Source organism: Poromitra crassiceps (assembly GCF_964638095.1).
Source record: "Poromitra crassiceps genome assembly, chromosome: 3".
NCBI lineage: Eukaryota > Metazoa > Chordata > Actinopteri > Beryciformes > Melamphaidae > Poromitra > Poromitra crassiceps.
Window position 1 is genome coordinate 87905972 of NC_139625.1, and position 17111 is coordinate 87923082.

At 44.0% G+C, this 17111-nt stretch overlaps 1 protein-coding gene across 1 annotated transcript; it reads right to left on the reverse strand.

Moving 5' to 3' along the window:
* Positions 1-5916: 5916 nt before the first annotated feature.
* LOC310773336 (nuclear factor 7, brain-like) lies at positions 5917-7083 on the reverse strand (the record flags this gene model as incomplete). Its single annotated transcript, XM_083633208.1, has 1 exon — positions 5917-7083. One exon carries the CDS (start codon positions 7081-7083, stop codon positions 5917-5919), a length of 1167 nt encoding a protein of 388 aa, XP_083489334.1.
* Positions 7084-17111: the final 10028 nt, after the last annotated feature.

Here is a 17111-nt window from a genome sequence, read left to right on the forward strand (position 1 = left end):
CAATCTCCCATAAAACAGCTCCGTCAAGTCAGTCCACAGCATCCACAGGCCAGCCGGCAGGAAAGTCTCGCAGGACTTGACAAGAGTTGGTGACACTGACCCGAAATGAGGAAATGGGATCCCTGTAAAGACTGCTGTAGATAGCCCGGGGGAGATTGGCAGTCTGTTTCTTTAGGGATCATATAATGACGATATGGGTCGAAAACGGGAATAAAACTGTCTATTTACATGGAGGAACAGCACGCTGCCATGTGGCCCCGACGGAGCTCAATTCTAGGACTGGCTTGGACACTATTGATCTCTAAACAACGCGTAGGAGGCACAAAAACGCTGCGGAGAACACTGGGTGAGTCGTCAGATAATAATTAATGTGAGGAGAGGGCTCCAGGTAAAAAAAAACAGAATTCTCCTTTAAAGGACGGCTTTACCGTGGGGAATATGAATATATATCAATCTCACGCCCCTAAGGTTTTAGAATCCGTTGAAATATTTTGAAATTGGAGCTTCACTGCCTGACCTATCAGGCATCTCTCACATTTTTAGGGAAGCCGGATGACGCGTTACGCGTCACCCGGCTTCCCTCCCCGCTTGCGGAACTCGAGCGCCTATGAACTACAAGTCTTGTGAGCCATGGTCCCGCCTCTAGAGGTCCTCCACGCCCCTTCAGAGCTCTCGACGAAAAGCAAAAGGCAGCCATCTTGTTCACCCGCATAGCATACTGTAGCTAGGTTAGCTTTCCATAGCTCCTTGCCAAGAGACCATATCTCTGGAACGGAAGCACCAAAAGACACGGGACTGGCGGCATTGGAAAGCTCGTCAAATTTTACATCTAGTAGTAGGTGAGTTGAAGTAACGAAATCAACGCTGAGCAATGTACCCATTTTTACCCATTTTTACAGAAAATAGTTACAACATCAGATGCGCGTAACTCCTACGAAAATGCCTTAAAATGCATGAAATTTTTTTTATGAAGACATCTCCCGACATATATACTACCGTTTACATTTGGTGCAATTTGGAGGCAATTTTATTTTCGATTTATTTCTTCTTCTTTGTATCTTTTATTGTCGAAGCCTTCTTCTTCTTCTTCTTCTTTGAGTTTTATGGCGGTTGGCAAACATATATGTGCATTACCGCCACCTACTGGAGTTTGATATCAGCCAAATGCCTGAGGGGTGGGCATGAAAACGAAGGCCACGCGAGCCCAGTGCATTGTGGGAAATGTAGTATTTCGGGTCCCCGCACCCGCCCCTCCCCTCCACCACCCCCCCCCTCCACACAGAGTGGATTTCTGGTGATATCTCTGGCGGGAAACAACCAATTTCAAAAATTTCAACGGATTCGAAAACCTTAGGGGCGTGAGATTTAATATATATTCATATTCCCCACGGTAAAGCCGGCCTTTAAGCTGGATTCTGAAAATCACGTTTAAAAAAGCACATTGCTCAGAGCCATTGCAGCACTGATGATGATGTCTATGAGCTCACTTTGGACATCAAGGGTCAAAGGGGCAGTGCACGTCCCCTACGCCCCCTCTCTACACGTGCTGGTATCATGACATCATCATAAGTTAACATAACATCACATAAATAATCATTCAAGATTCAAGATTTTTATTGTCACTCCGTAGTACAAGTATCACGTGTGAAATTCTTGTGCTGTGAACTCCGTTTACAACATAGTACAAATATAACAGGGCATATGAGTGCAAAAACAACAAGAGACACAACAAGCAATAAGTGATAAGACAAGTCAGAGACAGTGGCATATTCACTGCACATAGGTGCACATGTCATGTGCATACTTTAGACGTGCTTAAACATTTTAAATTCGACGTATTTGACGTACAGGTGCTAATAGCATATACCTAATTAAACATACAATTAAACATTAGACATACATAATGGTAGCAGCTACAGTACGGTACAGTACAGCTGCTACACTATTTGTGTATGTTAAGGAGTCTCGTGGCCTGCCTTAATGCCATAAAAATATGACATTAAGACATAACATGGCAGAATCAGTGATGTCATGTGACATCAGTGATGTCATAAATCACTGATGATGGCATACCCCCTGATGATGTCACAGACTGAATTGTGATGACACATCCTTCCCTGCTGAGGTTATAAAAAGGATGACTCTTGCTCACAGCCCAAACATGGTGTTGAAGAACCTGTGTGAGTCTTTCTTACTGAAGAGGGATCAGAGAGCTTCAGCAGGACCTAAGCGTTGTTGGAGTTTGCACTCAAAGAAGAAGAAACTCAAGCTGGTTGCTATTGTGTGTCTGGCAGTGGTGTGTGTGCCAGTGTGTGTTGTATGGGTGCAGTCAAAGAAACGCACCTACAGATTCAGACCCATCAATGAAGCTGCACGGCATCACAAGGAGAAACTTCAGGAATCACTGAAGTCCCTAAAGGAGAAACTGAAGCTCTTTAAGGAAGTTAAAGGAAACTGTGATCAAACAGCAGAACACATTAAGGTCCAGACCCAACACAAAGAGAGGCAGATTAATGAGGACTTTCAGAAGCTTCACCAGTTTCTACAAGAGGAAGAGGAGGCCAGGATCGCTGCACTGAAGGAGGAAGAGGAGTGGAAGAGTCAGACGATGAGGGAGAAAACTGTTCTTTCATCCATAGAGAAGGAGCTGGAAGCTGAAGACATCTCAGTCCAGCAGAACTACAGTGGAATGAGTATGAGTGCCCCTTGCTGGATGATCCATGGTAGATGAGGCCAAACACCTGGGTAACCTGAGCGTCACAGTTTGGAACAAGATGAAGGAGATGGTATACACTCCTGTGATTCTGGACCTTGCACACTGCCCAGCCAAACCTGACCAGTGTGAGACGTGGAGAGTGGCAACAGCTTCCTGAGAGTTTTAACTCAGGAACTCACAGCTGGGATGTTGGGGCTGGAGACCGTGCAGACTAAGTACTGGGTGTGGCACTAGACTCTGTCCAGAGGAAGGGGGGCATATGGTCTGGAAGATGGAGAATACTGTTCTATGATGATGATGATGATGATGAATACAAAGCACTCTTACCATCAGATCCAGACAGACACTTTTCTCCCAGTGAAGAAGCTCCAGAGGGTCAGAGTGAGTCTGTCATTCTCTGATCCTGACACTAACACACAAATACCTTCACTGACAGGCTGTTTCCCTACTTTCACACTTGGAATACTGAAGATTTTACCCGTGAAGGTCTTCTTCTTCTGTGGTGTTTTATGGCAGTTGGCATCCTTTATGTTGCATTACCGCCTCCTTCTGGATTTATCCATCAACTGTTTCCCTACATTCTGTAAAACCCGATCCTCCTCTCACCCTTTCCCGTCCCCCCTCAAAAGCTCTGGTTCCTCGTGAAGGTCTCTGTAACAATGGAAATGAATCACTGGTGATGATGTCACAGAGGTCATAAATCACTGATTATGTCATACAGTTCTAGACGGCTCAGCCTGGTGGCCAAGTCACTACTACAGTGACGACATCACAGATGGACCGATAGGTCTTCTAGTTTCATATGATACCAGTTCCACTCTACCTTAACTCATTGAGTGCCAGCCACTTTTGGAGAACGGACGCTCCCAGTGCCAGAGTTTCAGAGCGTTTTCAGTGATTTCTCGAGGCCCACAGAATATTGTGTGATATTACTATGTAAACACCGAAAACGCAAAAAGAACGAGGAGACTCTATTGTATCATCAGCAAAAAAAAGTTTATTGATACCATTTTCCGTTCTTTGGTTATCAGCCGGAGAAGATAGGTCAAAAACAGCAAATATAGGCATTTCTATCTAGAAGCTGACATATTCAGCCTTTTGTGAAATGCAGCATTTCAAGCACATTCACTGACTCTAGCTAATATTTTCTGATGTAGTGACGTGGTGTAGTTGTGTGCTGCCCTGGGTGCCCCACCCCCCTCTCCCCCCCTCAGCTACAAACTCCTCCCCACACTAGTAACACACAGCCTCACGCACCCAGCGTCTATTTTCGGAGTGCTTTTTGTGCGCCGCCTCCCAGGCAGCGAGACAAGGAAATGCCAAGCCGGATTGCAGGGAAAGGTTTGGCTTTTCAGTGTCGGCTGCTGCTTTTCTAGTGGCTAATCGTGTGAAGAAACTATGCAGACAGACAGACAGAGGCAGAGGAGCTCAGTTGTGTGCGCGGATTGACTGCTGTTGCCAGGCACCGTCAGTTGCAGCCAGAGCAATCTACATGGCTCTGGGCTGCAGCATGAGCGGTTTCTCTTTGATCAGGGGGCTTTTTCAGGCTATATTTCGGACATTTCTCTAATCTGGAGAGCACTGTCGCCACCTGATGAGTCCGTAAAATAGGTTATACAGCTTCAATAGCTACAATATTTGTACAGGACATACATAAGGCTTTGATCGACGTCCCACCGTCAAAAAACGCATTGGACGTCGAAAGACGTCCTTGGCACTCTACGTCACTATTTAATTGGATGTCGAAAGACGTCCATGGCACTCAATGAGTTAAACAAGAGTGAATTCGCTATATTATGTGTGTTACTGATGACATCATCATCCGTCATCTGGCTGCCTGGCAAAATAAGGTAGCTGGCAGATGTCAACATCTGTCCTCATGTTTGTGAGTCACTCAGTCAGAGCCAGAGCCAGATTTAGGCAGGCAGCCAGCTGTGTGGCAAAAATGAACCCGCTACAGCCTCTGAAAGACTGATGTCATAGACTGAATTGTGATGTAATCAGTGATGTCATAATTCCTTCCCTGCTGAGGTTATAAAAGGGATGACTCTTGCCCATGCACATGGTGTTGTAACACCTGTGTCTTTCTTACTGGAGAGAGACTCAAAACAAGACCAGGCAAGCCTAGTTAAGCCATACCCAGACTGCTGCCACTCACACATGAGAGCTAGCTCAAAGTTCAGTTCACACAGCTTAGTTCAGTTCAGTTTATTGGAAAAAGTGGACAGAGCATATTAATCAACAATTCAATGTAAATACACCAGGTTTAGCCAAAAGGCTAGTTTCCACCCGTAGTCCCCGGCCAAGGTGTTGCAAGGTGTTTTTTATTATTTAGCATTTTGAGTTCATCACATCACAGGAACCTATGTTAATAAGCCACCAGCCAAATTTGAACGATGATGAACGTCGCAAAATATATAAATTTAGGTTTGACAGTCATGGCAAAAGTCATGAGTGTATTTTCTCCCGCGGACTGTGTGGGCGTGTCCCGTCTGCAGCAGGTCTCCGAGAGAGAGAGAGAGAGGGAAATGGAGACTGTCCGTTTCCCTCTCCGTCGGAGAGAGAGAGAGAGAAGGAAAGAGAGATGGAGTGTGTGTGTGTGTGTGTTCGCGCGTTGCTCGGCGAGAGGAAGACATCTCTGCCGCTGCGAGTGCACAGCGCTACTGTGTGTGTGTCAGTGTGTGTGTGTGTGTGCGTGCATGCGCGTGTGTGATTCGATTAAATCTTATGACGTGATAAGATCATGCATTTTAGCACCGCGCGCACCGCTCTCTTGAATGAGGAAATGGAAATCCAGACCTTGTAGAAAAGTGTAGATTTTTGGGGTTAGGGTTGAAAGTAATGTAAACCACTTTCTGAGGCACACAATTACTCACATAAGACCCTAAATTTAATAGTTAGAAGGTTTTTGTGGATTTTGGTTTCCAGGGACTTTAAAATGAACTCGTTCACATTCATAGTTCACAATTTTTTATTTTGAACTAAACAGCAGGATAAATCTGGGTGGGGAAGTGAAAAAGCAATGCCTGTCCATCACTATTCACCTGAAAGTAAATATTTTGCTGTAGCGGCGATTTACATTTTGCGTTGCCTGTAGACTTCCAGTAGACCAGGTTGTGATCCTAGAAGCTCCTATCATCTCTGGGTACCAACCTTTTATAACATTCAATGTCTGTAAAAACCCTGTTGCCCCCTGGGTATTAACTTTGCTGTTCCACTGTTACAGATAACTTAGCTGGTAAAATCTTCAGAGGATCATAAGTGTAAAAGTATGGAAACAGCCTGTCAGTGAAGGTGTGTGTGAAGGTGTGTATGTGTGTGTTAGTGTCAGGCTCAGAGAATGACAGGCTTCCTCTGTTCCAGTCCAGACTCACTCTGATCCTCTGGAGCTTCTTCTTCACTGGGAGAACAGTCGATAGATCTGTAGGGGAGCGTGCTCTGTATATACCATCTCCACGATATAACAATATGCCCCATCTTCCAGACCATATGACTCCCTTTCTCTGCACAGACTCTGGTGTCACACCCAGTAACCAGCATGTACTGTCTCCAACCTCAACATCCCAGCTGTGAGTTCCTGATTTAAAGCCCTCAGAACCCAGGGCAGACCAGCACCAGTCAAACCTCTCTGGATTGTCAGGAAGCTGCTGTCTCTCTCCACATCTCACACTGGTCAGATCATCAGGCAGGATGAGGTTTGGATGGGCAGTGTTTGGGTCCAGAATCACAGGAGTGTAGGAGACCATCTCCTTCATCTTGTCCCAGACTGTGAAGCTCAGGTTGCCCAGGTGTTTGGCCTCGTCTATCAGAGCTCCTGAGACCAGCTGTGGTTCCTCCAGCTGCGGGGGCTGTACTCTTTCTATGGTAGCATTGTAGTTCTGCAGGAATGAGACGTCTTCAGCTCTCAGCTTCTCTATGGTTGAAAGAGCTGCCAACTCTCTGCTCAGAACCTCAATCTTCTCCCTCATCACAGGACTCTTCCGCTCCTCTTCCTCCCTCAGTGTAGTGATCCTTGCCTCCTCTTCTTCTTGTAGAAACTGGTGAAGCTTCTTAAACTCCTCCTTAATCTGCCTCTCGGTGCGCTGGGCCTGAAGCTTAATGTGTTCTGCTGTTTGATCACAGTTTTTTTTTACCTTATTAGAGAGACACAGTTTCTCCTTTAAAGGCTTCAGTGATTTCTGAAGTTCCCTCTTGTGAGGCCGTAAAGATATTTCCCAACAGAGTGGACAGTCATGTATTAGTCCCTCTGCCCACCAGCTCTGCAGACAGGCTTTACAGAAGCTGTGACTACATGACAGGAGGACAGGATCTTTAAAGATGTCATGACAGACAGGACAGGAGAGATCCTCCTCTGATCTGGAAGCCATTTTGTCTCTCAGTGAAGCTGAAAACAAACCGGACAAACGTTTCCCTGCAGAGGCAATCCTGTGAAGGAAGGATTTATGATATCACTAATGGCATCACAATTCAGTCTATGACATCACTGATGATGTCACAATGTCTATGACATCGTTGGGTATGACATCATCAGTGACTTATGACATCACTGATGATGTGACGGACGGCAGACGTGTGCATGACATCACTCATTATGTGATTCTGTTATGATGTCATAATATATTTGTCATAATAATAGGATAGCATTTTGAGACAGTGCATTGCCATTAACAGTTAGAGTAACTCTGTAGGCTAATGCGAAATTTTTTAAATATCAAGATAGTTAATACAATTGAAATTAGGGATTAAAGCAAAAAATAAAAAAAGAAATCTTGTGACTGAAAATAAATTCCGGGCGTTGTCAAAACAAAACGGCGTACATATCACTCATTTTACTCTCAACTTCCCAAACATCCAGTAATGATGCATGAATTGTGTTCCGCCCTGAATCATGTTATAAAGGTTCCACGCTTCCTATGCCAACACAGACATAATGCAAATTACTGGCTATAATAAATCACCATTAATATACAGATGTTTTCTTTTGTATAAAGACAAACAAGTAATTAGGTGAAGGGATCAGTAACATTTCCCATTTAGTATATCTTAACACATTTGTCCCAATAAGGAGGTTCACCTCCCCCAGTCACAGCCCAGCTCCAGCCAACCAGTCTCACCCCTCCTGTCCCACTGAGCTGATACTGTTATGCAAACACACCAGTCTATACTGTCAGACAACACCTAGGCTGCCTAGGCTAGGCTAACCAACTAACGCTAAGTAGTGCTAGTTGCCAAAGAAGGCTGTGTCTGAGCTAAAAACTGGCACTTCCCTGTGAATAATGGCTCGGTATTGCAAACTATGGAAGATTTGGGAGTACATTGGCGCTGTAGCATTGGATAACACAACATTGTGTGTGAGGTAGGTACAGTTTCATTGTGATTGATAACGTGTATATCGCGACCGCGTGAAGCCATTGGAGCCGACCTCCCAGGGGCTAGAGGACCCACGCATCCGAGACTCTGAAGGAAGAATGACTGATGAGTCTGGCGTTGAGGCTACCACAGGGACAGCACAGTCTGCACCTCTCTCTCTCTCTCTCTCTCTCTCACCACAGGGACAGCACAGTCTGCACCTCTCTCTCTCTCTCTCACCACAGGGACAGCACAGTCTGCACCTCCTCTCTCTCTCTCTCACCACAGGGACAGCACAGTCTGCACCTCCTCTCTCTCTCTCTCACACGCTAACCTTGACGTCACTTGGTCATCTTGTTCAAACTCATGTTACATAAGGTTAAGATAATGTACTGCATATTGTCATAGCTTGTATGTGCTGGTTCAGTAGGCCTAATACATAGGTTTTGGGGGTGTGTGTGATGCTGATATAATTATATTAGTGTAGTAGCTATGTGTGCATTGATTAAGATTGATTGTTAATTATGTATCGATTTTGCACTTCGCGGAGTGTTAAAATCGTATGATGCACACCTAGGAGTTGATTATCCCGCTTATACCATGGTTATTTGACAACAGTAGCCTATAAAATAAAAAAGCATTAGCACAAATTTTGTGGCAAAACCCTTTAGTTTGGAAAAAAAAAGATTTCGTTTTTCACACTTTCACACTTTTAGTATGCCTCTCTAACACATCTGATTAGTAAATGGAAATCATTTGAATGACTCCCTTGTGACAGTTTTCAATTGGAAAAAAGTCATGTTTTAGCAAGATGGGGCCTATGAAATTTGGTCTGATCTACAGTATGCTGACGTCACGAAGAACTATCACATTTCTACCCCAATTTCAACCAATCATATCACGTTGTGAGTGCTGTGAAACAATCTTTAAGACCACATGAAACAGGTCTCAGACGTATCAGTGGTTCTCAAACTTTTTCACGTCAAGGACCCCTAAATTGGCACAAATATAGACCCCCCTTTTAGATGTTTTATTACAGAAAGTGTTTGAAACACATGACCAAAATAGTCATACATTCTGTCATTGTGGTACTGATGGATGTCATTATAGTGAAAATAAACAATTACCCTTTTTGCTGGGGACCCCTTGGAACCCCTCTTTGAGAACCACTGGAATACAATATAAAATATTCACAGATGTGATCAGGAACACAAAAAGCAGGAATAAACCTACAGATCACATTTCAATAAGTCTACACAATATCATGTAAATACAGTGCTGTGGAATGCGTAGTCACTGGATGGCTCACTACGCAAGCCCCAGGGCAGATGGGACCGGTTGTCTGCCTGTTTTATTTTGTATGTTATATACTTATTGGCCAAGTATATTAATATTCTTCCTCCTGTGCAAAACGGCACCAGTGGCGGACCACAGCTTCCTGCAGGTTAGGCCTCTCGAAAGCAGCACATAAGTTCTCAGGGACCTTCACTTGGTCCCTCAGATCCTGGTTTGGGCGTCAAGGCCACCTCCTCCAGAAGCAACCTCTCCAGGGTTTCCACATAGTCTACAGGGGGGAGATATACAGTAATGTCAATGTGGATGTAATGTCTCTTGTTCCTTAGGGGAAAATGTATGGTGTTTGGCAAACTTTGTTCAAATGTTTCTAGATTGCGCAGACTGAACAATATTGCTCCAGGAAGCTGACAAGTTTTATATACAGGTTCTATTGTGTAACCTCCTGTATGTGGGAGCAGTCTTCACGTAGTAGAGAGAGTATTCTCCCTTCTTGTATTTTGGCCATCTGACCCTGACCACTGCTTCCCCGTCCAAACTGCACGCCTCACCACGGTCTGCATTCTGGTTGTCGTGGAGACGGGCAAGCAGCAGTCTACACAAAAAAGGAGTCAATTAGGGGGGTGGGAGTCAATGTCAGTCTGACACAAACAAGTGTGATAAAAGCCACAAAAATGAGCCGAACCTGATATTAACCATTTACCAGAATAGACTATTCCACTCAACCAAAGCAAAAAACAGTTTACAAAATTGTCTAACCTGCACAACATCCCCATACCAGGGGTTCCACTAGACATTTTCCCAGACGGCCAGTGCAGCCGGTAACGTTCCAAAATTCCGGCCATATCGAATATTTACCGGCCACTATTAAAAAACGATGTTATAAAATAATTGTTTCCTAAATAAACATTTTGAATCAATTTATTTATCTATAGTCTATTCTTTATAGCCTCTATAGTCGATCATATTTATTCCAGTGTTGTCATTAACTCATTCATGGCCAGTTTAGGACTGCCAATATTTAGCACAGGCCAAAGATTTTCATAATTGTTGGTCATCTTTCAAGACCCACAGTAAATTATCTATTAGCACCAAAGTGATTTGCAATACCTCAAAATGAAGATGTACGTCTCTGGGTTCACCCGGAAAAAAAAAGTGAGCTTTTAGCATGTTCTGTACTCTACTTATAGCCATTTATATACACCCTGTTTTCACCAAAAAGGTCTCTCTGAGAAGACAAACAGGAGAAAAGGCCATTTTTGTAAAAGACACAATCTCAGGCAGAACTCGCTCTCAATTCTTTTATTTTGAACTGTATTGACATCAGACATGTAAATATTATTCGTTATGACACAAATGACAAAAAAAAAAATATATATATATATATATATATATATACCGTAAATTCCGGACTATAAGCCGCGGCTTTTTTCCCGTTTTTTGGCCCCTGCGGCTTATATAACGGTGCGTCTTATCTATGGATTTTTTCAGAAAAAAAAAAAAAAATACAAATAAAATCTCTCTTTTTTAGCACTCTTTCTAACTATAAATCCACTTCTGTTTTAATTTCCTCTCTTGCCCTCTTTTCACCACACCGCGGACACTGTGTGCACTGTAAAAATAAACAACGGTGGTGTTGTGTTATGTTGTTTTGTTGAAATGTTACGGTAATACGGTAAATGGGAGCTTCCTCAAACAGCCATCTCTTTCCCGACAATCCCCTCTGTGCGTGACCACTTACATATGGTAATTACGGTAAGCAAACGGCCACTCGACCAACAACTCCCTCCCCCGACTACCAGGAGAAAATCACAAACTTCGGCGAATTCACACAAAGGAAGATCAAGGAATATTCACAACAAGACGAGCAGTAGAAGCAACACTCTCACTTACCATGGGGAAGGTACGCAGAAATTCACACGACGCAGCTTTCAAGTTGAAAGCAGTCAATCTCGCATTAAAAGAGGGAAACAGAGCAGCAGCGCGTACCCTGGGCATCGATGAGTCAATGGTGAGACGTTGGAAGAAGCAGCAGGAGGAACTGTCTCAGTGCAAGAAGACCAAAAAGTCCTTCAGAGGTCATAAAAGCAGATGGCCCGAACTTGAAGATTCCCTTGAAGATTGGGTGTTGACCCAGAGAGCAGACGGCCGAGGCGTTTCCACGGTGCAGATCCGACTGAAGGCCAAAACAGTCGCCACCGAGATGAAAATTGAACATTTCAGAGGTGGGCCATCTTGGTGCTTCCGATTCATGAGACGAAAGGGACTGTCCGTCCGGGGGAGAACTACTGAACAACTCCCTCCCGACTACCAGGAGAAAATCACAAACTTCGGCGAATTCACACAAAGGAAGATCACGGAATATTATAGGAGTGTGAAAACATCCACAATCACCAACGGGTTCCAAAACGCTGGACTGCTGCGGGATGAAGAGGATGACGCCGCCACAGCTGGCGCTGAGGGCCGTCAGAGGCTTCAGAGGCTGTTCGATGCCGACAGTGATGAAGAGGAGTTCGTTGGTTTTGAGTGACAATGAAGGAGAGAGGAGAGTGGTTGACGAAGCCACCCTGAACCTGTTCGTTTCCGACACTGAAGATGAGGACTTTGGTGGTTTCAGTACGCAGGAAGAAGAGGAAGACGAGGATTAGTGACTTGACTTCTCTGGTTACAGGTTTGCTGCACATATAGCCTATTGTTGTGTGATTTTGTCTGGGGATTAGTGACCTGACTTTTGTTTTGTTTTGTTGAAATGTTAATAAATGGGAGCTTCCCCAAACAGCCATCTCTTTCCCGACATTCCTCTCTGTGCACGAACCCTTTCATATGGTAATTAAACATCAAAACACCCGCGGCTTATAGACCGGTGCGGCTTATAGAAGAAAAAAATAGTCAATTTTGGTCCCGCGGCTTATAGACCGGTGCGTCTTATAGTCCGGAATTTACGGTACATGAAGTGCTTTTTTTACATTCAACAATACAGTTTACTCAGTGTGAGTGAGTGTGCAGACAGACAGACAGACAGACAGACACACAGACACACACACACACACACACACACACACAGAGAGAGAGAGAGTTCTGTCCACAGCTGCTGCTGGATCGCACCTCTTCCCAGGGAACACTACTGATCGCCCCGCAAATTAGCATAGGAGGCGAACACCAAACTGGTCTGAGATCAGCGTCTAGCCTCCTCTGCCTCTGCATCGTTTTCCTCCTCTCGTTCGGGCTGGGACGAATGCTGCGACACAGGAACGGGGTCGGCTTGGCTTTGGGACCAGGCGCTGGAATCGGATCGATCATGTTGGTTTGACTAGCGCGAACAACTCAATCCAGGTTCGCCCTGCAGCAGAGGCGACCAGCGCAGCGCGCCGAGGGGTGTTTCAATGGCGTTTCTCCTCTATGCAACAGGCAGCGTTTCTCCGTTTTCTCCTCCTCTTCCATTTCAAAACAACAGCTGCGGTATGTGTTTGATAACGTGTTGTCGGCTTGTCTTTGAGGCTAGGGACCTGATAACATGTCACAGGCTGGGGAAGTCTTTGAACTACGCGCTGTACTAATAAAAACAAAAACACGTCAAACACGTCATTGGCCCTCTGGGCTATTCCTGATAACACGTCAAAGACGTCTTTGGCCATGAATGAGTTAAGAGGCCGATTTCGCAGCAAGAATATTTAATTGGTCGGCACGTCGTTCTCGGTAAGGATGCTTTCGTTATTGAAACAGACAACATGCATGCATGCTCCTACTGTAGCCTATCTATCTGCATTTGCAGACACTCATGAACCCATATCTTCTGGACATTGCCTTGATGAAAAAACAACGTAGCGTTAGCTAAAAGTAATAAGTGCGACAGTGTCAGTGCAGACCGCGCACAACTTGAATCTCCAGCAATAGGCTACGCACCTTAATCTCTCCCACTCCACACTAGGGCTGGGTATCGAGTTTCGATACTTACTTGGCACCGAAATGAAAACATCGATACTAAGGGGTATCGAAGCCTCCCTTGTCAATCGATACCAATTTTCGATACCAAAACAAAACAGTGTCATTGAGCCTATAAGCATGCGACATGCTTGCACACCACGCTCTAATACGGCTGGTGATTGGCTGTCATGTAGAAGCATGCAGGGAAAGTTACGCCCACTTTAGCCGGTGTGGGTTTGTTGTGAGGCAGGCAGCGTGCGGTGTGGAGACAAGTGGAGCTGGGACTGGTTTCCACAGACAAGAGAAATAATCAAGAGGTGGGTCCGCTTACCGCAAGTTGTTGTTGATTAGCGGTTATCAGATCCCTCAGTCTGTCAGTCTGGCTGTGAGTTGTATCTAGCATTAGATCGTTTAATTAATTGGCGCGGTAACGTTATGCGCAAGCGAGCATTGTGTATTTTTAGCAACTCGTTAACAAACGCTGATGTCATGATAGTTTGTTGAATGTAAATGCGATTCACTTTGTGCCATTAAGGCTATATTGATAGGCTAGTCAATGCTCAACTATTGTCTTCCATGCATGAAGTGGAGCTGTCTCATCAGTTTTGACAAGAATGACGTTCTGTTGCAGCAGTGAGCATTAAACACTGATCTGCAACGCTAGCGTTAGATGTTCAATTCATTAGTGTTAACGTTATATGCAAGCGGGCAGTTATTGCCCATTATGTATTTTTAGCAACTCGTTAACAAACGCTGATGTCATGATAGTTTGTTGAATATAAATAGGATTCACTTTGTGCCATTATTGATAGGCTACTCAATGCTCAACTATTGTCTTCCATGCATGAAGTGGAGCCATCTCATCAGTTTGGACAAGAACAGCGTTCTGTTGCATCAGTGAATATTAAACACTCATTTGCAACTCTCCTTTTGCACTGAAAACTATTGCACTGATTTATTTGTTTTACATTTATTTCCTTTGTAGTACTCCAATATTTTTTTGTAGGGACAGCAATAAGTTTAGACAACTTAAAGTTATGTTAAATACAGTAGTTTTTTTTTCTGCTGTAAAACTTGAAAAAAAACTAAAGATTTGTATCATAATTGTCAATGTGTAATGCAGTTTTATTTTTGTTAAAATGGATTTTTCTAAAAATTGGTATCGAAAAAAGTATCGTTCAGGAACCGGTATCGAAATCAAAGTATCGAAACGCTATCGATATCGAAAAATTTTGAACGATACCCAGCCCTACTCCACACCTGCACCTGCGGAAGCTCTCCTGCACTCGGTCTCGGCTCCCATGTGGCTTTGTTTGTGGTAAGCATTTTGATTAATCTCCTCATCATACGAGCGTCGGGCAACAAGCGCGAGCCATTGATTGATTCGCCCGACGTAGGTAAAAAGGCTTTTTACCTCCGCTAAATTGACAGCCTACGTCGGGTCTCTTTCGCTTTTGACGGCGGCAGGCACGCTTCTGTTTCTTTCCTGCCGTCTTGCTGGCCTCGGCTGAAGTAGGCTACTTGTCGTTGCATGATCTCGATTAAAAAAAGGACTGGCCTAGCATGGGAGGTCTGTTTTGACATTTCGGTTTCCTCCTGTGTGTTTCCTCACAGCGGGTCCAGCGCTGGCCGGCAGGACTGATGCTGCTTGTGCGGCTTTTAAACGGCGCTCTACAGTAAAGAAAGCGTCTGCTATATTTTTCTTTTTACAGGGGGCGGAAAAAATATGATGTAATAAATAAGTCTCTATTTAAGTCGTAGCTTATTGGCAACATCACTTAGGCTATAGGTCACACAATATTAGGCTATTTTATATAAGGAATTTATTTATCTGGCATATTTTCAGCCGGCCACTTGAGCCGGTGACCTTTTAATTTGCCCACGGCAACAAATACCGGCTAAAAGCCGGCAATTGCCGGCTAACGGAATCCCTGCCCCATACTGTATATGTAGTCTCGCTGGCCAGCCTCCTCTCCCTTCTGACCGAGGAGTCTGGCGCCGCAGGTCTCCATAACTGGGATAAACCCTCCCCTGCTCTACTCTGCTCTCCCATTGGAGGCGTCGGTTTCAGACGCTGCCGGATTTCCGCTCCCCACTTAAAAGCTCTGTCATTGGCTCCGACCATGTCAATCAGAGTGGCTTCCGCTCCCTCCTCCCTGTGTGTTGCTGTAAATAGTCCCCTGCTGCCTCAGTGAAAACAACAACGCTAACTAGCTAGCAAGCTAACGGCAGAAACCTACACGCTAGCTCGTTGCTACATGCTGAAAACGACAAGTTGGGTTGTTTGAAACTATTTTCCAAGGGCACTGCCGCTAAGCGCCGCCTATCGCAATCCCACTATGGAGACCTGAGGTGCCAGACTCCTCGGACAGAAGGGAGAGGAGGCTGGCCAGCGAGACTACCATATATGGGAATGCCATGTTCTTGGGGCCAAATTTCAAGAGCAGGCTATGAAAGCCTTCAATTGAGGCTGTCTGGTGGTGAGGACTCAGGCGTGAGATGTCATTGAGCAGTCGTCCCTTAGTCCAGTTCCTTATGTATTTTCGTTCAAAATGTTTTGAGTTTGTAAACTATGCATTTTTGGAAACCTTAGAGTTTGACGAACCCCAAAATTAATGTTTAATTTTTTTTCCAAAGTCTCTGTGGTGGCCATCGTGGACTTTCAAAATGGCAACCACTGAAGTTAAACACCTGCACTGGAAATCCCTATATGGCCTAGCAATGTTACTAGTTTCCTATGAGCCTAGTGGATGAAATTAAACTTGGTTGCTAAGAGTTGCATGTTGAGAAATTTGAATAATTAGCATAATGAGCTAAATAATCACCCAAAACTGGAAAATGGCTATAATTTTGCTTCCAGTTAACTTAGAAAGATGATCTAAGAGTCCAACTCCATGTTTGGTATGTGCAGGAATTCATCTATTACCATAGTGCAGTCATGCAACCTTTCCTAATTAGCATAATTAGTATACGTTTTGTTTAAAAAAGTCACAATCAGGAAATCTTCTGTTTAGCCAACTTGGAATGATGATCTTAGAGCCTGAGTCTATGTTCTGATGTCTAGAAATTAATCTCTTGCCATAACTAAATCATGCAACCTCTGTTCATTAGCATAATTAGCATAAATTATATAATTAGGCTGAAACCAGGACATCTATACTTTTGCTTTAGTCAATTCCATTTCGGATTTTAAAAACGACAAATGTTCAAAACACTTTTTAAGGACAAAGGAAAGGAAAATCAATTGGATATAATATAAAGAAAAGATATTTAATATAACATAATTTGAACATAAGAATTCAAGCATCCATAACAAATGGATTGTAGCAAATACAACAAACATCTCTATACGTCGAGGCATATTGAAATTCAACAATTGCAGTTATAACTAACTTCTGTTAGTTCTAAACTCATCTCATTCATCATCTTCAGCATCACTGTCATCTGAATCCAGGTTTTCAGATCTTGAGTCCTCATTGTTCTCAGATTGTGTACTGCAAAGGCAAAGGTCAGTGCATTGTAAGTTTCTCTTCCTACAGGAGCATCTTTGTGTTGGACAATCTCCTTTGCAGTGGCATCTCACCATTTCAATGGTGGACTGAGGAGCTGGTAGTACATCAGTGGTAGTGGGTCTTAACTCATTCTCTGCCAGGGTCATTTCGGTCTGTGTGCTCCCAGTGCCAGGATTTTGAGCATATTTCCTGATCTTCCAGGACCCACAGAATATTCTGTGCTAGGAATAAAATTACACAACATATCTCACAATAAAGCAGAGACTCTCTTCTTACCCCTTGTAAAAAACTGAAACTCTACCATGTTTCCTTGTTTA